The 21,812-nt window shown below is 44.4% G+C and overlaps 2 protein-coding genes across 7 annotated transcripts in view; one reads left to right on the top strand and one right to left on the bottom strand.

Moving 5' to 3' along the window:
- The window catches only part of lmnb1 (lamin B1), a 20,698-nt gene extending 8,474 nt beyond the window's left edge, over nucleotides 1–12,224 (top strand). For both annotated transcript variants that reach the window (XM_079860903.1, XM_079860904.1), the window contains exons 4-12: nucleotides 425–550; nucleotides 3,968–4,138; nucleotides 4,291–4,416; nucleotides 5,133–5,353; nucleotides 10,233–10,458; nucleotides 10,560–10,664; nucleotides 10,797–10,916; nucleotides 11,019–11,123; nucleotides 11,239–12,224. In XM_079860903.1, the coding sequence (XP_079717029.1) occupies nucleotides 425–550; nucleotides 3,968–4,138; nucleotides 4,291–4,416; nucleotides 5,133–5,353; nucleotides 10,233–10,458; nucleotides 10,560–10,664; nucleotides 10,797–10,916; nucleotides 11,019–11,123; nucleotides 11,239–11,280 (1,242 nt within the window). In that variant the 3' untranslated portion in view covers nucleotides 11,281–12,224. The remainder of the gene's footprint in view (nucleotides 1–424; nucleotides 551–3,967; nucleotides 4,139–4,290; nucleotides 4,417–5,132; nucleotides 5,354–10,232; nucleotides 10,459–10,559; nucleotides 10,665–10,796; nucleotides 10,917–11,018; nucleotides 11,124–11,238) is intronic.
- The window catches only part of cUnh5orf63 (chromosome Un C5orf63 homolog), a 17,210-nt gene continuing 504 nt past the window's right edge, over nucleotides 5,107–21,812 (bottom strand). For 2 of the 5 annotated variants that reach the window (XM_079860905.1, XM_079860907.1), the window contains exons 2-4: nucleotides 15,372–15,451; nucleotides 14,893–14,967; nucleotides 14,131–14,762 (exon numbers count right to left, since the gene is read on the bottom strand). In XM_079860905.1, coding sequence (XP_079717031.1) covers nucleotides 14,592–14,762; nucleotides 14,893–14,967; nucleotides 15,372–15,451 — 326 coding nt within the window. In that variant the 3' untranslated portion in view covers nucleotides 14,131–14,591. Of the gene's footprint in view, nucleotides 5,334–13,925; nucleotides 14,763–14,892; nucleotides 14,968–15,371; nucleotides 15,452–21,812 lie in introns of those variants that run through there. The other 3 variants (XM_079860909.1, XM_079860906.1, XM_079860908.1) reach the window with 3 other exon arrangements.

Below are 21,812 nucleotides of genomic sequence, written 5' to 3'. Positions count from 1 at the left end.
AAATTTGTGTTAATGCCCATCCTTAATCGTCATGCTCAATCCGAGAGCTCAAGTGAATGGTGCTCAACATAGACCATTTTTGACATCCAAACTCCACATTTGCAGGGCTCCACATGACCCCAGCCGGCGAGTAAGGGTCTTCTCTAGCGGAACGATCAGGCATTTTCAGAGTGTATTGTACTTTTTAACTGCAAATGCCTTTGGAAATATTGGTTGTATTATGTGTACTGTATAAGGTGGCAAACATCACCCACATCCGCACAAAAACGCACTCTGGGATTGTCAAAATTATTCGACTATTTTGCAGTCACTTCAGAAGGTCTATTGTTTCATGACTTTCCAGTATACATGTTTCCATTGACATTGCCAACGTAGTGTGTGTGTGTGTGTGTGTCAGTCAGTGATGAAGTGTGTTTGTGTTCAGCTGGAGGGCGGGCTGAGCTCGGCTAAGAAGCAGCTGTCAGATGAAACTCTGCTGCGCGTGGATCTGGAGAACCGCTGCCAGAGCCTGGTGGAGGAGCTGCACTTCAGGAAGAACATGTTTGAGGAGGTCAGTGCCAGAAAGGTCTAAAGATAACCAATGCCTGAAAGATTCAAAAATAGTCTGTCCTCAGTAGTGAGCATGTGCATTCCTTATGATTTGGAAGATGGAGCACACTGTGATGAACTCGATAAATACAACACACAGAGGTCCTAAATTAAGAGCTTCATTAGTGAAAGACAATCCCAAGACTGGACACTCATTTATCAGTGAAAGAAAGAAAAAATGAATGTTCATAAATATAAAAACCGCACCGCCATATTAGGATTCCCACACATTATATTACATTAATAAAAGTCATCTGAATTTTGTTCATGGAAATCAGCTGCAACAAAACATTTTGCCAAAAGACAGAATAAATATGTTTGGCATAAAAATCGCATGCAAGTTGGTCTGAACAAACAAAAGCATTAAATCATTCAGATGGGCTGAGTGAAACTGCAGATTCAGTCTCTGGCAGTAGATGGCTTTAATAAAGCATCAACAAACAAAACAAATGCTAGGGATGCGCCGATCCGATGCTCAGATACCACCATTCTTTGTCGTTCAAACAGGACCGATCCAAATCCGATGTTGTGTGTATTAGTATTCGGTGTTATTGTTAAGCCTCACAAAAGGCACAAAAACATTATAAAGCACATAAGCCAAATACATTTTCTGGATTTTCTCAGTCTAGAAAGCTCCAAACTCAAAAATATTTTTACATTTCTTCTACATAAATTACCTATTTTAAATACACATTCATCTTTCCAGAGGTGAAGTACCCCTTTAACTGTTAGATCACACTGGAGTAGAGAGCACTATAATTGTTCATGCGCAGAGTAACTGAAATTGAAAACTGTTAAAGGAAAAGGCTCAAACTATTGCATTGATATAATACACTATGCATCAATATCTCTTCCCTTTTTTCTTTGAAGCAACATGGAGTCGCAGCGTTTCGCATTGAAGTTCACATCAGTCTGAGAACGGGATGTGCATTAACGCTTTGTGCCGCTCTGTATTGGAGCCTTTCATATTATAATACTTTTGTGCAGTAAAAGATTATTAATAGCATTTCTTCTGTCCTATTCACTTTTATTTGTTCTCCATCTCCACTAAAAAAATTGCAATAAATGTTTAGATTTAATAGATATTGTGTACTCATGATTTTTCTAGAGTAACTTTTTGCTGCTGAATTTTCCGCTAGTCAAGTCACCTTTATTTATACAGCCTTTTACATTACAGATTGTTTCAAAGCAGCTTTACAGAGCTAACAGGAAAATAATGCAACAAAGTTTGTTTCCAGAAGAAAATAGCGTCACAGTTCAGCTTAAGTTCAGTGATGGTTCATTTTTGTTGTAAAAGTTATTTAGTTCATATGTGTCTATCTTTATCCATCTATCTGGAGAAAAGTGATATCATCGTTCATTCTCATTTAATGGTGTCAGTGCAGTAGGGGTGTCGAAATTAATAGTTTCTACGATGCATCGCGAGATGCAGACGAGGACGATTCTGTATCGGTTCAGTAATAGACCATAACCGATTATAATGTACTGACGCTTTTCTGACATCATTTGTCGCGTACGTGCTTTGTCGCGGTAGCAAACAATGGCAGAGGGAGGTGAGATGCGAGTGCGAGTAATTAAAAATGCTCCAACTACAGTACTTTAAAAGCCTACATCTGGGCACATTTCAGCTTATGAACAACCTGGTAAGCATGACATGGAGAAGACGCGCTGTGTGCGCTCATGTCACGCACAAATAGAATATGCTGGAGGTAATACCACAAACTTGATAAACCACGTTAGCTGTTTTCACCCCGAGCTGTTAGCGCCTGGCAGAGTCTGACTGCTTTAGAGTCAGCGGATGAGCTCCAACGCCGAATCTGCAGCCAAAAATAAATCATCCACCCGCCCCAATAATTTTCTCTGATTTTAAGTATCCGCACCCGATGGTCAAATTACAATTATTCTTTGTTGCGCGTGATTATAAATGGATGATCGTCACCTTCAACAGCGGATTCGGCGACGGTTGATGCGCGCATCTTTAATGGTCACATAATACACTGATTAATGAGCGCTGCTTTTAAATGAACATTTCTTTAAAACAAAATGTATTTGACAGACTTTCCTTTTCTTAGTGGCATAAACAAGCTTTACTCCCTTGAAACTTAACCTGTCTGAAATGTCACTGCTCTGTCACTGCGACTTCCCGAACAGGCGAGCACACGCACAGACACGCACGCACACCACTTTTGAAGTAAAATTTTAAATTGAGGATGCGGTGCATCGTGATATCAAATTGAACTGAATCGATGACATAATCGTAATCGAACCGAACCGTGAGACCGGTGTCGGTTCACACCCCTACAGTGCAGGCAGATCAATAATATTGTCCCCAACTAAGCAAGCCAAAGGCGACTAGGCGATAATCTAGTTTCTAGTAGTATTTTTGTCATGGATTATGATCTTTTTTTTTTTATTTTTTTTTTTTATTCACACGAGTAATTATCAGTTCAACACACAGAGGTATAGAAAATCAAACACTTTTTTTTTTTAAAGGTGCGTTGTGTAATATTTATGAGGATCTGTTGACAGAAATGCAAAATAATATCCATAACTGTTTTCAGTGGTGTGTAAAGACCTTACATTGTTTTTATTACCTTGGAATGAGCCGTTTCTATCTACACACTCCGCTGGTCCCCTTACATTGAAATAGCCATTTTGCGTCACCATGTTTACATTAGCCCTAAACAGACAAACTCCTACAGAGTGTGTTTCGTTACTAGCAAAGTTTTTGTGGTTTTATGTAACTGTGCATTGGACCAACAATAGGATTGATTTAGACTTTTGGTCAGTGACAGTTTACTTTGCAGTGTGACGGATGAAAGATCATAACACCTCTGTCCGATTGAAATGCGTATTTTTGTCTCGGTCTGACTCTGAACAGACGCATTAACAGCCGTTCATTCAAATTTTTTAAAATATTTATTGCACTGAATATTCATCTTGGTTTGAACAGGCCTTAAAATGCTGATTTGATGAAGTAATATTTTCTTATCACAGTTTAAAACTATTGTTTGTTCTTTGAATAGACTGTTCAGAAGAACCGGATTTTTTTAAAATGCAAGTCTATTGTAACATGTATTAACTGTCACTATTGATCAATTTAATGCTTACTGAATAAAATTATTTTTCAAAATGAAAACTAGTGTACGTGCAACAGAGTATGTGACTGGAATGACTCACTTTAAGGCCCGGTTTTAAGTTTTAGCTGCTAATAGACTTAATATTTAATACATGAGAATTTTTTGCAGACATGCAGTTTCATTTTTGAAATGGTCACCGGGAAGAGAGCGCAATCAGTTATTTTCATCTATTAACTGAACTGAATATTTCCCAGTGAAGTGCTTTGAACTGCAGCTGATATTTGTGTGATTGTTGACAGGAGATCAAGGACACGCGCCACAGACACGAGACCCGTCTGGTGGAGGTGGACTCGGGCCGGCAGATGGAGTTCGACTTTAAACTGGCTCAGGCATTTGCAGACATGAGACAAGAACATGACGCACAAATGAAACTCTACAAGGAGGAGATGGAGCAGACATACGTGGCCAAGGTGATTGCAGGCAGTTCAATAGCACGTCCAAACAGATGTCTTGTGACATCTCTGCACATGTGTGAAGATGCGCTTCCTCAAGTTTCTGACTTCCTCTGAAAGCTTGTTTAGTTCCTCTTTGCCTTTCTCTGAGAGCTCTGAGTGTTTTTCAGCTGGAGAACGTGCGTCTGTCGTCTGAGATGAACAGCTCTTCAGCCAATTTGGCCCGTGAGGAGCTGCGTGAGTCCACGCTGAGAGTCGAGAGTCTGGCCGCTCAGCTCTCTAACCTGCAGAAAGAGGTATGTGTCTGACCTGACCACACCAGCTTCATCTGCTCTATATTCAGACACTTTCCCACACGATTGGAGACCAAAGTCAAGTTGTTGCTCATCATTATACCTTGTGTTCACTTGTTATTGTGCTTGTTCACTCTCTAAACTCGATTTCGTTTAATCCTGTCTGACAGTCTTCAGGAAGTGACATTTGTGATTGATGAGAGACCCGCACTGTTACTCTAGCTATACTTAACATCCTGTTACAGAGTTTGCACACGCTGTGCTGTTGAAGTGAAACTGAACATGATTTAAATTACTCTTTGGATATATTATAGTCAGAGCTGCAACAACTGATTGATAAAATCGATTATAATTGATAATGAAAATAATAAAACTACGAATTTGATTGTCTGCCAGTGTCACTTTACAGTAGTGAATAACACATTTCTATGGACAAACACATATAAAAAGAATATTGGTTAACAGTTTTGATTCCCATTGACTTCCATTGTAGGGTCAAAAAAATAGTCAAAGGCAATGTGAACCGAAACTGTTTGGTTTCCAGCATTTGGTTTCCACTGGCAGTTCTGTTTGGTTTCCACAGAAAAAGTGTCAAGTTTGAGTAAATGATAAAGGATTTTTCATTTTGGGTGAACTATTCCTTTAAGTAATCATAATCATGTTCCTATTTGATGTGCAGTTAGTTTTGATTACCTTGCTGTTTTGTTTGTCTTGAACAGGCGCGTGCGTGGCAGGATCACATCAGTGAGCTGGAAGCGGCTCTGAGCCGAGAGAAAGATGTGAGCCGCCGGTTACTGGCAGAGAAGGAGTGTGAGATTGCTGAGATCAGGGCCAAAATGCAGCAACAGCTAGAAGAGTACGAGCAGCTCCTGGATGTCAAACTGGCGCTGGACATGGAGATCAACGCTTACAGGAAGATGCTGGAGGGAGAGGAGGAGAGGTGAATACGCCAACACTGCTCATGCAGATACAGTATATGGGCAACTGTAATGAATGTTAAAATCATCAAGAACAGTCTGTCAGCATGAGCCGATCGTAGTGACCGTTAATAGCAAGAGTGTGTTTTTTACACCATATATGATGTTTTCTCACACACATACATCTGCATATCTGGAAGAAAATGTTCAAGTTTTTTTGTGCCATTTTAGTTTAAACCAGACCGGTTTAAACCATTCACACTGACAGTGACCAGTTCACACTGCACTCGCCAGACGGCAACAGGCACTCCGCGGGGTTTGTCGGATCAGTGTGTCCGTCAGAGCTTGTTGTCGTGGACTGAACCCGCTGAATCCTTTTCAGGTCGAGGAATGTCTGAAAAGTGATGTTCTGTTCTCTGGGGATTGTCCGCGTCTGTCGGTTTTGTGTTAATTGGCCTTAAGATTCAAGGAGCGTCATTAAACAGTAATTAACATACAGTACCATACAAGAACCAGAAAACTTAAATAAGCTACACTTCAGATACATCGCCAGATCTCCCGCATGTGAACAGTGTTGGCAGTATATTGATTAAGGGTGTTGCACAGTGATGAACACAGATCTGGTCAGTGAAGTGGTCATAAGCTGTGCTTTTTCTAAATAAAACACTGCTATTGAACAATCACCATTGAGGACCAGAACTGTTCTTTTATATATATATATATATATATATATATATATATATAAAGCTATTACTTGGTCTAAACCAGGGGTTTTCAAAGTTTAAGACAGTGGGCATCCCTTTTGACACAACTTACCCAAAGGCGCCCCCCATAAAAAAAACGACACACACACACAGCAATGTCAGACTCTTAACTCCTCCCTGAAATGTGCAGTTAAACCTCATTTACACTGTCAGTAAAATGTGACCCAATTCCGAATTTTATTTTATTTATTTTGCTCATAAGTGACACAGATCGGATGCGTTCTATGACCGTGTAAACAGGAAAAAAACGCATGCATTTGGATATTTCGGGATCAGTTTCAGGCCTCATTCATATGTGGATATAAATTGGATATGTGCCAATGCGACTGTCATGTGAACAGGCAGATCGGATTTTCTGAGGCGTTACGTCTCCGCGGTTTAATGACAAGAGCAACCCCGACGCACATCTGCAAAGGGACGGATGGCCCGACGAAATGTCGTAGGAGAGGAATGTGGACACACGTTGACGCAACATATCAAAGGTTGGCTTGCTCATCCTAAAACTTCGGACCCACTGCTCCTCGTTAAAGCCCGCCACAATATGCTCCTGCCAGTCCTGAGATCTCTCACACACACAATAACTGAAGCACATGCGCGGGCTGCTATGATGGCCCTTTTCGTCGTCCTCCGCCTCAATCATGGTGGTGTTTGGCGAACTTTGCATATATGGCAGAGCTAGCATCAAGCATATGTCGCGAATTCGTGTTCGTCCATATGTGCAAGAGGATTTAACCCTTTAAGCATGCGCAATGTTTCAGATAGTGTAAACGCATGAATCGGATACAGTTGAAAGAACATGTAAACGGAGGGTAAATTGTTCATCAAGACCTGCAGTGTAAATAAGGCCTTATTTTCAGAATAAACTTTACTAACTTTTTAAATTTATTAATTTAAACTAATTATTAGACTATAATTTTTACCACTGTCCGTGCCTCCCCTGGCATGCTCTAGCGCCCCTCTGGGGAGGCGCGCCCCACACTTTGAAAACCCCTGGTCTAAACTAAGGTTAATAGTTTGTCTCCATGGGTATCGATAGGCTGATATATCGTTATCGTTGTCCTTCTCCGTGCAATTAGAGAATCGATACGCTGGCGCCAAATATCGATATTTTAATGAATAAAATGAGGTGCTCTCACTAGATTTCTCTGCTCCCAGCATCGCTACTTCATGGCTCCTCGAGGTGGCACTCAACACATGAATGAGGGAAATGTGAACATTAAGTTAACTAGACTAAGAAAAAGAGATTTTTAGCATGTGAGTAAAATAGTAGATGCCCCAGCCACGTTCAAGTCCAAAGTCTGGACGCACATCGGCTTTTATACCATTGATGAGACAAACGTGTTGTAAATGGTCATCTTTGACGCTCTTCAACGAGTGCTTACACATACACACAGGACCGTTAGAAAGCAGTCTCTCAGCAGATTCCCTAATATACAGGGTGGGCCATTTATATGGATACACCGTAATAACATGGGAATGGTTGGTGATATTAAAGTCCTGTTTGTGGCACATTAGTATATGTGAGGGGGCAAACTCCTCAAGATGGGTGGTGACCATGGTGGCCATTTAGAAGTCCACAAACAGGACTTAATATCACCAACCATTCCCATGTTATTAAGGTATATCCATATAAATGGCCCACCCTGTATATCCGCTGAGAGATGCCTGCTTTCAAACGCTCTGTGCTCTTCAAGTGCTTGCACAGATGCACACAAAGCCTCGTTTACAACATGTGTTTGAAGCGTTGATAAATTGTAGCCAATCACAGACGTATATGTTGAGCGTGTGAACACAATGGCCAATCAAAATGCTAGCGGGAAATGCTGGTGTCGTCACATTTTAAATAAACTACTCACAATAAGTTAGCGATATTGTTATTTACATGAGTGCTATTCCTATTTGGTCTGAATTTTAATTAAGTCAAAGCATCCTTTGATATTACTAATAATGAATGAGAAGAAACACCATTTTCATTAGTGTAATATTTATTACCCCAAAAATGTAGACAATAACAAGGGTAGCCCCAAGTAGCGGGTGTTTCCACCATTTGCCGCAATGACAGCTTGACAGCGACGTCTCATGCTCCTCACTAGCCTCATGATGTTGTCCTGAGGCAATGCGTTCCACTCTTCCACAAGTGCTGCACGCAGTTCTGCCAGGTCACGTGGGGGTGGGGTACGATCATCCAGTCTCTGCTTCAGCTGGTCCCAAACGTGCTCTATGGGGTTCAGGTCAGGGGACATTGCTGGCCATACCATATGAGGCACTCCATATCAAAGGATACTTTTACTTATTTCATTAAAATTCAGACCAAATAGGAATAGCACGCTTGCATCAGAATAGCACCTCATGTAAATAACAATATCCCTAACTTATTGTGAGTAGTAGGGGTGTAAGAAAAAATCGATACACTTGAGTATCGCAATATTTTATTTTGCAATACTGTATCGATTTTCAAAAACGCAATATCATTTTTTATTTTTTTTTTACGTCCAAAAATATTCATCGTAAGACAGTGGTTCACGTTTATGTTGTTTAAATCCCTACCACTAGATAGCTATGCTGAGACGCACCACTAGTGCCCTCGCCAGGCTTGCCTATAACGGTGCGTGTCCACTGGACATTTTAGGATTGACAGCGGACCGGAGAAAGCGTTGAGAGCGACCGAGAGCGTCAAAAAGTTGGGCAGTTACTTTATACAAATATCAGGGGAAAAACGCAGTCGGCAGCCAATTGCTGTGAGGTTCGGGATGTGACGTCTGTCTTGAGAGTTTAAACATATGCAAATTGTGCCGGAGTTTATGCTGGATTTAGTGCGTAAATCATTTTGTTTACAAATTAGACGTTGTGCAGTTGTTATATATATGTTAAATATTTCATTTTGGATGTGTTTATTGTGATTATATTGGCTGGTTTTATAAAAGTTTATACAATTGAAAGGATATCTTTGCTTGGTGCATTTGGAAACAAAGCTTGTCTATTTCTAAATGTAACTGCGTGCATCGTTCCCACCAAACGCGAATAGAGCATCTGGCGCGAGTGATTTCAATGTTAAGTCAATGCAAAGACGCGTTTACGCGCGTCTGGAGGTCCTGCGGCACGAGGCGTTTAGCGCGGCGCGGTTCGCCTCATTCGCGCGTGCAGTTCTTTTAAAATCTTTTATCACATAAAACTTGATTTCAATATATGACACATTCATTTTGTTCACTTTCATCCACTTTCATTCATTTTCGTCCAGTTCACGTTGTTGTTTTGTATTGTGACGGGCTATGTACCTATTTTCTTTTATTATGGCCTATTGAGCATATAAACATTTGCTCACTAAGAACCTGTGAACCACAATCCCAGACTGGCAGTTTGATTTTCTGTGTACTGAATTGTTTACCTAAAGTAAACTTCTTTGACTTTTATGCACATCATGTCTTTTTTTAAATATTTGTAATATATTTTACTTTAAAAAATCCCAATATATCGCCTTATGCACAGTATCGAAATATATTGCAATATATTGAATCGTGACCCATGTATCGTGATGCGTATCGTATCGCCAGATTCTTGCCAATACACAGCCCTAGTGAGTAGTGTATTTCTTTTTTTAAATACCCAAGTCAGTATTTTTGACAACACTATTTCCAGGTTTATTTGCTGGGAAACACTGAGATGTTCCCAGGTTTAAATAAAAGAGGTTGGTCAATTTTAAATGTACCAGGTTTATATAAAACAAGTCGATAAGCAGTTAAATGTGTCAGTTTACACACAAAAAAGTTTAAACTTTTAAAAAGTATAAGCATAACATGTTTAATTTTACTTTGTTCATTGTTCAATTTGATTTACAGACTTAAAAACGTTTTGTGCTGTTTTCTAACCGTTTGGACTTATATATAAATTCTCTTATAATAAAGAGAACCTGCTCTTAACCTTTTCACAGGCGATTTATTTTCACAGTAAGACAGATATGGTGATGTGTCATATATCGATCATCGCAGAATTGCTGTATCATGGTATTCTCTGTCGTATGGTGAGGCACCATCCAGAAGTACTTGTTCACCTGCTAGTTTGTTTCTATGCATGGATGTTGATTAGCTTGAGCTTAATGACTGATGTTGAGTTGACGCTAACAGCACGTCTCCTGTGTCAGGCTGAAGCTGTCTCCCAGCCCCTCATCTCGAGTGACGGTGTCACGGGCGTCCTCCAGTCGCAGTGTTCGCACCACACGTGGGAAGAGGAAGCGTGTGGATGTGGAGGAGTCCAAAGCTAGCAGCAGCGTTAGCATCGCTCACTCGGCATCTGCCACTGGAAACATCTGCATCGATGAGCTGGACGTGGACGGGAAGTTCATTCGCTTGCACAACAACTCTGAGCAGGTGCGTTTGACTCACACAGACTCATTCATAACTTAATGCTCCTACATTGTTGAAGTTGGAAGTAAGTAACTTGAATGAAAGTTTTTGTCTGAATATTTCAGGATCAACCCATGGCAGGATTTCAGCTGATTCGAACTGTCGGTGATGTTTCTGCGGTGTATAAATTCACTGCTAAATACACCCTGAAGGCTGGACAGAAAGTGACGGTACACATCACATCTTCATAGATGTAATTACGAGTAAAGCCTGTCACCTGACAGGCTGTCAGAGGGGGAATGTCAGCATATGCCTTCATACTCTGCTGAACCTGCTGTTGGGTCTTGTTTTGATGTGGTCAGATCTGGGCGTGTAATGCGGGTGTGAGCTCCAGTCCTCCTGCTGACCTGATCTGGAAGAGCCAGAGCTCATGGGGGAGCGGCGAGGACATGAAAGTGCTTCTGCTGAGCCCAGACGGAGAGGTGAGACCCACCTGAGGTTGTACCTCTTACTGCTCAACCAGGCATTATTCATTGGTGGCAGGGCAGGGCTGGGTGTGTTCTGAAGTGTCCCTGTCCCTATAGGAAGTGGCTGTGAGGACCACAGTGTTCAACACTGCAGTGGAGGAGGAGGAAGAGGAGGAGGAGAAGGATGATGAAGTCATCGAGGAGCGTTTCTTTCACCAGCAGGTCTGATATCAAGCACACATCTTCATTACACACATCAAACCTCCTCGTCATCGTGTGTGTGTGTGTGTGTGTGTGTGTGAGGCTCTCCTCAGTGTTCCACTGTATGTTTTCACAGGGAGATCCACGTGCTGCCAAGAGAGGCTGTTTGGTCATGTGATCAACACTTCAGCCTATCAGAGCTGCCAGTTTAACCACCATAAAGCTTCCTGTGTGCTCGATTTTCTGAGTGAGAGTTGTTTTTTATTTTTTTAACTTGTAAAATCTCTCACTTCAGTTTGTTTTTGTGAATGTTTATCAGCTTAAATTGAATGAACCAAATGCTTTTTTCATGTGTGAGTTGTTTGAGGACGCTTTTCTGAATCAGATTCTGTGACTAACCCTTTTTCTTTTTTTATCATGTTTATATTTTATAAGATGGCATTTTAGGTCGTTTTATAGACAGTTTTTTATAATGGCTAATAGTTTTAGTAAAGTTCTTAGAGACAGTAGACACATTTGCATGTTAGTTTGAATAATGTTGAAGTTTGTCATTGTATTTAAAGCAGCTGTTTGAGAGTAATTCACTACACGATCACTGGGCCTGAACGCCTCTTCAGCTCCACTAACCTGTCAACTGAACAATTCCAACAGTCATTATTTTTGTCACATTTATTTTTTTTTTATGAGAAGTGACTTTTTCCTCCAATGTAGGATCAGTGAATGTTTTCTATATGCGAGTTGTTGGGTGTTTATGGGATGTGATGTACCAGCCAAGTCTTAAAGCGCTGCAGTTTTGTGTCTGAAGCGTTCATCTCTTTCACTCGAGTGCAGCTCGTCTCCTCCATAGAGGAGTGTGTCCAGCGGTGAAAACACTGCCTGCTGATATGAGCAGTTATCAGTGTGCAAGCTATTAAACCTCAAGATTCAGTACTGTATTTTTAGTTTTTTTACAGATCAGGTTGTCAGAGCTAAGATGCTGAAGTTGTATTTTGTACTGCTTTTGTCTATTATCTAACAAACACTAGCCTTACACGTACATTGATTTAACCTGTCACTTGCATGCTTTTTGTTTTGCTGCAGCCTTTATATTACAAACGATTGAATAAAGTGTTGATTGAATGTATTTTCAGGGTGTTCTTTCATTACAATTGCAATCATCTGTGAAATTAAGTAGTGAAATTTAGTAAAATTAAGCCATCGAGACTATTGTGAGCTGTTCTCTGACTGGGAGTGATGCATTTCTGTGGCACCACTATCAACGCCTAGATGAATCTGCAGCGGTCAGGTGGTACAAGTAGGAGCTGTCAGAAAAGTCTCGGCTTACAAGCTGGAATTATGTTAACATGAGCACTTTTTACAAATTTAAAAAAAAAAATTCTAGCAAACTCTTTGAGGCAATAAGACAGTTGGCCAATTTAACTGGAAAACACTACTTCCTACAGTGTTGGGGAGTAACTAGTTACATGTAACGGAGTTATGCAATTTAATCCGTTACAGTTACTGAGAAAAAGTTTAATTAAATTAGTTGCTTATGAAAATGTTAACGTTTACATAGGGGGTTACTTTTGAATGTTTTCTGTAAAAAGCCTGGGATATGTTGAATAATATTAATTTGCCGGAGTGATGAGATACTTAGTAGATTGTCCTCACTCAATGGCTGGTTGTCTAAGTGGTGTCTGCAAAATAATATAGAATTCATAGACAATTGGAAAAGTTTTTGGGGCAGACCTGACCTGTTGAAAAGATGTGGTATTCATCCCTCCTGGGATGATGCTGCTCTTCTCTCTAGTAATATGGCACATAGTCTTAGAGCTCAAACATGACAATCTGGGGCTCAGGTCAGGAAGCAGACAGACTGGCTAAACCGACCGTCTGCTAGCGGCCTCGCGTCACCAAGGTCAGATAAATCCCATCACATAGAGCCTCTTTCACCTAGCTATAATCATATAGAGACTGTGTCTGTTCCCCGAATTTGGAAATCCAAAAAACGTTTAAACCCATCTAAGGTTAAAAATTTAATTGATGTTCAACAAATAAAAAACAGATATAATACGGATGAACAAATGATAAAGCTTGGGTTGCTGAATATTCGATCCCTTACTTCAAAAGCACTCATTGTTAATGATATGATTATAGACAATAATCTAGATGTGCTGTGTTTGACAGAAACCTGGCTAAAACCAGACGATTATATTACTTTAAATGAGTCAACCTCGCAAGATTACTGTTATAAACATGAGCCTCGTCTGAAACGCAAAGGGGGAGGTGTTGCTGTAATTTATAGTAATATTTTCAGAATTACTGAGAAGTCTTGTTTTAAATATAATTCTTTTGAAGTGTTGCTAAATGTAACTATCTAGTGTAAATGACAAATCACACTTGACTACTGTATACAGGCCACCAGGGCACCATACAGACTTTATCAAAGAATTTGCTGACTTTCTATCAGAGTTAGTACTGGCTGCAGATAATTCCTAATTGTTGGTGATTTTAATATACATGTAGATAACGAAAAAGACGCACTGGGATTAGCGCAATTTATAATTTACACTATATATTGTTACATTTAGCACTAACATTTCAAAAGAATTATATTTGAAAATAGACTTCTCAGTAATTCTGAAAATATTACTATAAATTACAGCAACACCTCCCCCTTTGCGTTTCAGACGAGGTTCATGTTTATAACAGTAATCTTGCGAGGTTGACTCATTTAAAGTAATATAATCGTCTGGTTTTAGCCAGGTTTCTGTCAAACACAGCACATCTAGATTATAGTCTATAATCATATCATTAACAATGAGTGCTTTTGAAGTAAGGGATCGAATGTTCAGCAACCCGAGCTTTAGCATTTGCTCGTCTGTATTTTATGTTTTTATTTGTTGTCACAGTTTCTCCACATTCAGTTTAATTTTATTTCATCCTGTTTGAAACGAAGCTGGACGCTGATCTGCCAGTCATGTGTCTTTCATGTGGAGAGTGAGACTCCTCGATTGTTTGCATAAGGATGATCAAACGCATCATCATGAAAAGTTCATGTTGTTGCAGATTTTTTATTCAGGTTAGATATTTTTCACTTAAACCCCTTTATCTAAACCTCTCAACTTACAGCTATATTCAATAAAAAATAAGAATTGTCAAATTTGATTTCATGGTGACTGTTTCTTATAAAGGATTTATCCATAATTTTTTTTAAATTCATGTGCTCTGTAATCTTCAATCAGAATAACTTCCTCTTGCAGCATCTCTTCTCTTCTCTGATGACGAGGGTGGTGCAATAACCTGTCACTCACATGAGATCAGCCAATAGCAAACCACAACCATCCAATCAACTCCCCACAGACAAACTCAGTCTTGATGACGTGTCAGCCGGATATCCAGCCTTACACAGCCATCCGAAGGGTGGCACCCAAAGGCATTTTACAACCAGAGAGGTACTACTAATGTCAAAGACTTTATTGGAAATGAACTGCATAACATCTCCAGATATTATTGTCCAGTTGCAGTGGCTTCATCCAGGCGCTTTTCCAGGAGTGCTGAGTTCACACGGTGCATCATCAGAAACTGTCCATTTAAATGAAAGACGGGGATGTGATATCTGTACCTGTCGAACCAGACTCTGTTCTCCGGGAGAGTGATGTCCACCTCCTGCAGCTGGACCTGGAAGACACACACACACACACGCACACACACTTTAGACAGAGGAAAGTGATGTCCACCTCCTGCAGCTGGACCTGGAACAGGGAAGACACACACACACACACACACATTAAACCGAGGACAGTCTTACCCGGTGTTTATACGGCTCGAGGGCTGCTTTGGCTTCGTCACACAGAGGACACGGGTCCTGGACACACACAGAGATCTGATCACGTCAGGCATGTGTGAGTGAACGTATTGCAGTTTGGAAGACCTATATTAAATAACATGTGCAGCAGTACCAGAGCTCACAGCATTAGACACACACACGCACACACACACACACACACACACACACACTCTAACAGAATCTCCAGGGGAATGGATGAGATGAGGACATATTAATGGCCATTCAAGTAGACATGTATTCTATAATAAGAAACTTTCTACAAGAAGATTCCTCCAGATTGCTCAGTGTGTGTTCTCCTGAAGACAGAAGCTCATTATTACAGTGACATGTGATAGTTCAGCACAGGTAGAGCACATCTGAATGAAGTTAAGCAATGAAAAAGTAGTCTAATATACACAAACAACACACACATGATGTGTGTGTGACGGACAGCACCTGACCTTGGAGAAGAGCAGGAGGACGGGGCGCTGAGAGTGAGAGCTGCTGCAGAGCCGTCTGAAGACACTGGAGAGCATCGTGACTGTGAACGACACCATCAACACCAGTGTTATCATGACCCTTCATCATCACACAGTTAAAGACGAGACCAGTCGCACAGACACCACTGGAACCACCAGCTCATATCTGTAAACTCAGTCAGTGATGGGGAGTGTTCTCTTACGAGAGGTTCTCTCGTATTGCGTAAGGAACTTACGCTACGGGAAAAGTCATCTTTTCTCGAGATACTGAAGCCAAAAAATTATCCTTAATTTTTCATAATTTGTCAACGCAGTGCAGCAGGCAGCACAGCAGAGCTAGAGCGGGCAATACTGCGTGCTCATTGGCTGCCGCGCGGCAACTGCTTAAGCCTACCAGTGAGCCCCGCGTGACGTCACGCCCAATCAGGGTGCGCGCGCCCTCGGCGTCACAGCCCGCCAGAAGGGGCGACGTCAGAGCGTATAAAAACAGGGCTCGGAGGCTTAATTCTCAGATTTCTGTCTCTTCAGCGAAGCTCTTCGCATCGCTGCTCTCTGAGAGAAGCCGTCGCCGTCGAAACCAGCAACGAGCCAGCCTAGGACAGCCTGAGGAAGCCGGACGAATCTTCGCCGCCTTCAGCCTGCCGTGCCAGCTCAGCTATCCGGCGATATATCCTTTCTCATTATGTGTTTTACTGATGTATCTTTACTCGAGGCGTTGTTTCAAATGCCTCGCACCACTCCCCGCTCTCTCTCCCTCTGTCGAGCCGCGCAACTGCGCCTCTCACAAGGTGTGTTAGAGATGCGGATGATTACGGGGCTCGCTCTCTCCCTCTGTTCGAGCCGCGCAAAACGTGCCGCTCACAAGGGATCGCAGACGCGTACGGTCACGGGGCTAGCTTTCTTTACGTTACAAGAAAGCTACCCCCCCTCCCCCCGCCCGCCGTCTCCCGGCGAAAGGAGAAAAGAGTGTTCTAGACCCGCCAAGGCCGGTCTAACCTCCATCTCTAACATATTTCTCAGTCCCCTCCTAGTTCAGGCTACTGGGAATATCTATACTGCAGTAAACGAGCCTGTCACAGCACACGCACGCCTGCAAACAGGATAACGCTCTCTGGCTACTCGCCCTCCCCGCACTCTCTCCCTCTGTTCGAGCCGCGCGGACTGCGCCGCTCACAAGGGATTGCAGAAGCTGACAGTCGCGGGGTTAGTTTTCTTTACGTTACAAGAAAGCTACTGTCCCCGCGTCCGTCACTCGCCGGTGATAGGAGAGAAGAGAGTGTTCGAGTCTCACCGAGGCTTGGCTACCGCCTTTCTCACATATTTCTCAGTCCCCTCTAAGTTCAGGCGGCTGGAAATATTAATATTGCAGTAAACGAGCCTGTCACAGCACACGCACGCCTGCAAACAGGATAACGCTCTCTGGCTACTCGCCCTCCCCGCACTCTCTCCCTCTGTTCGAGCCGCGCGGACTGCGCCGCTCACAAGGGATTGCAGAAGCTGACAGTCGCGGGGTTAGTTTTCTTTACGTTACAAGAAAGCTACTGTCCCCGCGTCCGTCACTCGCCGGTGATAGGAGGAAAGAGAGCGTTCGAGTCCCACCGAGGCTTGGCTTCCGCCTTTCTCTCATATTTCTCAGTCCCCTCTAAGTTCAGGCGGCTGGAAATATTAATATTGCAGTAAACGAGCCTGTTACCTTACACGCTCGCCTGCAAAACATGACGACGCTCCGGCTACTCGCCCCGCTTCCCGCGCAAACTGCGCCGTTCTCAGGGATGTCAGAGCGGACGGTCACGAGTAATGCTCAGCACCCCGCGTGCCTCACTCACCGGCGGAATGAGGAGGGAGATGTTTGTAGCCCCGCTGAGGCCGGGCCATTCTCCAATTCCCATACATTTCTCAGCCCCCTCTGAGTTTAGGCGGCTGAAAATGTTAATGTTGCAGCAACGAGCCTGTTATAATACACGCACGTCTGCACGCTATCGCCGACGAAAAACATGACCCGCACTCTCTTATGCTTGAGCGAACCGATAGCCTATGCACTCTTCCCCTGTGGCTCAGTGGCAGAATAACAGGCTTTCACACCAGAGACCCGTGTTCGATCCCGGCTCTGGCAGCAAAATTTTTTATGCTGTTCGCTGATCCAAGCTCGCGGCCAGCTTCTCACACGCAGAAAGTGTGTGTATTGCAGCCAATGAGTCAGTTATACAACTCGCTCGCCTGCACACAAACGCTGTTCATACAGCGGCCCAGAAAATCTGGCAAAGAGTGTTAATTCTGGTTATTCGGCTCACGCCGACGGTGTTTGAGTGTAGTAAATATGCCCACGACCCAGTGTTCATTTCTACACACAAGCACAATTCCCCCTGTGTACCCCACAGAGCACACTCACATAAAGCGCGCACTTGCCGCTCGAGTGTTAAGTGTAGGAAAGGTGCCCGCTCACGAGTGCTCACAACCACACGCTGTTCGCTCTGTCTCACACGTTCAGGGTTCAGATATCGCCACTGCCACCGGCCGTGTTTTAATAAAGAGTCCTGTGACCGCTCCCCTGCGTTCACACTCTGCTATAAACACTCACGCGCGCTCTCTCAGCGCAATCCGGCCGGTCACTGCTATCAGCGAGTCCCCGTCTCGCAGCACTGTCTCAGCGCGCACCGCGCGCCCGCCACTGCAGGTCCCTCGTCCCGCGCTATGCAGCGGGCAGGACTCAGAGGCCATTCGACCCCTAGCTATGATTGCGAATGCATGGAAAGCTATTCCGGGTGTGTCGACATGGGTGCTGGACACGGTAATACAGGGCTATTCGCTACAGTTCAGTCGTCGGCCTCCGCGCTTTCAAGCCCGGACCGAAATGAAAGTGAACGCAGAAGCAGCCCATCTGCTTCATGCAGAAATAGCGAAGCTGCTACGGAAAAAAAAAAAAAAAAAAAAAAAAGGCGATAGAGAGAGTTCTCTGACCGAGGCGGGCTTTTACAGCCGTTATTTCCTCGTGCCCAAGATGGACGGTGGGCTCAGACCCATATTAGATCTGAGACATTTGAACAGGGCTCTCATGAGACGGCCGTTCAAAATGCTTACGACCAGGCAGATCCTCGCGCTAATTCGCCCGAGGGACTGGTTCATATCTCTCGATCTGAAAGACTAGCGCAGTCAAAAGAGGAACTCATCTCTCACAAGATAGCGCTTCTCAGTCATCTGGAAAGCCTGGGTCTTTCGGTGAACTGGGCCAAGAGCTCACTTATCCCCAGTCAGTCAATTTCCTTCCTAGGAATAGAACTGGACTCGGTGGCGATGACGGCCAGGCTGTCAGAACAGCGCGCGCGCTGTGTTCGACACCTCGCCGCATCCTTCCAAAAGGGCAGATACCTCCCTCTGAAACGTTTCCAGAAGCTGTTAGGCCATATGGCATCAGCCGCAGCGGTCCTACAGCTGGGTTTACTTCGAATGCGCCCGCTTCAATGCTGGCTGAAATCGAAAATACCCCGCGGAGCGTGGGCTTCGGGCAGCGCTCAAGTCAGCGTGACTCAGGTCTGTGTCTCAGCCCTGCAGCCCTGGCTAGCGCCCGAATGGTACCGACAGGGAGTGACAATGGGAGTCATCTCACACCGCAAAGTGGTCTCGACAGACGCGTCCAACATGGGTTGGGGAGCGCTTTACGGGGGCAGACCAATCTGCGGCCCCTGGTCGGGCCCAGAGCGGAACCTCCATATAAACTGTCTGGAGATGTTAGCGGTCGAGAAGGCTTTGAAGCATTTTCTCCCATACTTGCGGGGACACCACGTGCTAGTTCGCTCAGACAACATGTCAGTGGTGTCCTACGTGAACCGCCAGGGCGGACTCAGATCCAGAGCCCTGCGCGCTCTAACAGAACGCCTTTTGGTCTGGGCTCAGGGCTCGCTGCGCTCGCTGAGAGCCGCGCACGTGCCCGGGCACCTGAACGACGACCCGGACAAACTGTCCAGGGACAATGTTACCCCAGGGGAATGGGCGTTACACAGCCAGACGGTACAGACGTTGTGGCGCCGCTTCGGCGAAGCGAAATTGGACCTTTTTGCCACAAGCGAGAACGCTCAGTGCAAAAGGTTCTTTTCGAAGAGCAAGGATGCGCTGGCCCAAGTTTGGCCCAGTGTCCCGTTGTACGCTTTCCCCCCGATCTCAATGCTGCCTCAGGTATTAGCAAAGATCAGGGAAACGCGCTGCGCAGTGCTCCTCATAGCCCCGCACTGGGAGAACCAACCCTGGTTCCCGGAGCTGGTGAGCCTGTCAGACACAGCCCCGTGGCCGATTCCGGCGAGGAGAGACCGTCTCTCTCAAGCCCGAGGGTCAATTCTGCATCCCCATCCAGAGCGCTGGTCTCTGCATGCGTGGGTAATCAACGAATATTCGCTGATCTGCCAGAAGGGGTAGTTAACACGACCTCGCAGTCCAGAGCCCCCTCGACGAGGCGGCTCTATGCGTCTAAATGGTCAGTGTTTAACAAATGGTGTGCAGGGAAGAGTTTGAACTCTCAGTCCTGTGGGGTTCCACAGGTTCTGAACTTCCTCCAAGAGCTCTTGGACGCGGGCAGGTCCCCCTCCACGCTCAAGGTGTATGTTGCGGCGATTGCTGCGTTCGCCGACTCGGCGCGCGGCCGCGCACTAGGAAGAAACAAACTCATTACCCGTTTCCTGCGAGGCGCCAGGAGGCTGAACCCTCCGCGGCCACCTTCGGTTCCGATATGGGATCTGTCTTTGGTCCTGGAGGCCCTTAAAGCTTTTCCCTTCGAGCCGTTAGACTCTGTGGGTCTCTAATACCTCACTTTCAAAACCGTTTTTCTGCTGGCCCTCGCCTCAGTAAAACGTGTGGGTGACTTGCATGCGCTATCAGTTAGCGCGTCGTGTCTCGAGTTTGGACCTAACGACTCGTTAGTCATTCTCAAACCTAGACATGGCTATGTCCCTAAAGTGTTGGGTACTCCTTTCAGAGCACAGGTTATCTCCCTCTCAGCCCTGCCGCCGGCAGCCAGCGAGGTCGATAATAACCTCCTTTGCCCTGTCAGGGCGTTAAGGCTTTATATTACGCGCTCTGCAGCCTTCAGGCTCTCAGAGCAGCTCTTTGTTTCGTTTGGTGGGCACACCAAGGGTCTCGCCGCCTCGAAACAGACGCTATCCAGATGGATAGTGGACGCTATTGCGACAGCATACGCGTCCAAAGACCTGCAGTGCCCTCTGGGCATACGGGCTCATTCCACCAGAGGCGTTGCCTCATCGTGGGCATGGTCCAGTGGGATTTCCATTTATGACATTTGTACGGCAGCAGGCTGGGCCTCCCCGTCTACATTTGTTAGGTTTTATAACCTGGAAGTTCCCGCCCTGCAGGCTAAACTTCTTGCAGTCTAAAATCATGTTCATGCCCTGCTCTTCGCAGGCTGGATATTAGATTTGACTCTTCTGGTCGAGCCGCACTTTCAGGGAAAGCTTTTATATACAGACCGGCTGCGCCGCTCTGTTTCTCCCTACGGGTGCTTATGTACATGTGTTGGCCCGCATTGCTGGCCACCTCTCTCCCCACTCTTCACTCCCCGGGTCCCCTCCCCCTGGAGTTGTGTGTGGATGCATGGCGCGCACGGCGTTGACAAAGGGTTCCCGTAGCGTAAGTTCCTTACGCAATACGAGAGAACCTCTCGTAAGAGAACGATACTCGGTTACTCACGTAACCTCGGTTCTCTCTAGAGAGGGAACGAGTATTGCGTTCCCTGCCGTGCTTGCGCCTCGAGCTCATGTCGCTTCATTCGACAGAAACCAGAGAATTAAGCCTCCGAGCCCTGTTTTTATACGCTCTGACGTCGCCCCTTCTGGCGGGCTGTGACGCCGAGGGCGCGCGCACCCTGATTGGGCGTGACGTCACGCGGGGCTCACTGGTAGGCTTAAGCAGTTGCCGCGCGGCAGCCAATGAGCACGCAGTATTGCCCGCTCTAGCTCTGCTGTGCTGCCTGCTGCACTGCGTTGACAAATTATGAAAAATTAAGGATAATTTTTTGGCTTCAGTATCTCGAGAAAAGATGACTTTTCCCGTAGCGTAAGTTCCTTACGCAATACTCGTTCCCTCTCTAGAGAGAACCGAGGTTACGTGAGTAACCGAGTATCGTTCAGCAATAAGGTATTCATAATTAGTTTGGAGCAAGTTAACACATGCTTTATGTGTTTTCATGTAATTTTATGCAGGTCATAAGGGTTAATTACAATTTCTGAAAGCCCAAAACAAAGCCTTAGATTTCTGGGTAAAACTTAATATAAGGCTTAATTAATTAACATAAACTAACAAGTAGCAATACTTTTACAGCATTTATTAATGTTAATAGTAATCCCAACATTTTACTAATACATGTTTTAGATCGAAAGGGTTGTAACATTAGTCAATACACAGTAAACTAATATTAATATA

This window comes from Squalius cephalus, assembly GCF_949319135.1.
Source record: "Squalius cephalus genome assembly, chromosome: 24".
Classification (NCBI taxonomy): Eukaryota; Metazoa; Chordata; class Actinopteri; order Cypriniformes; family Leuciscidae; genus Squalius; species Squalius cephalus.
Note: the sequence above shows the minus strand (reverse complement) of the source record. Positions and strands in the feature narration are given on the sequence as shown.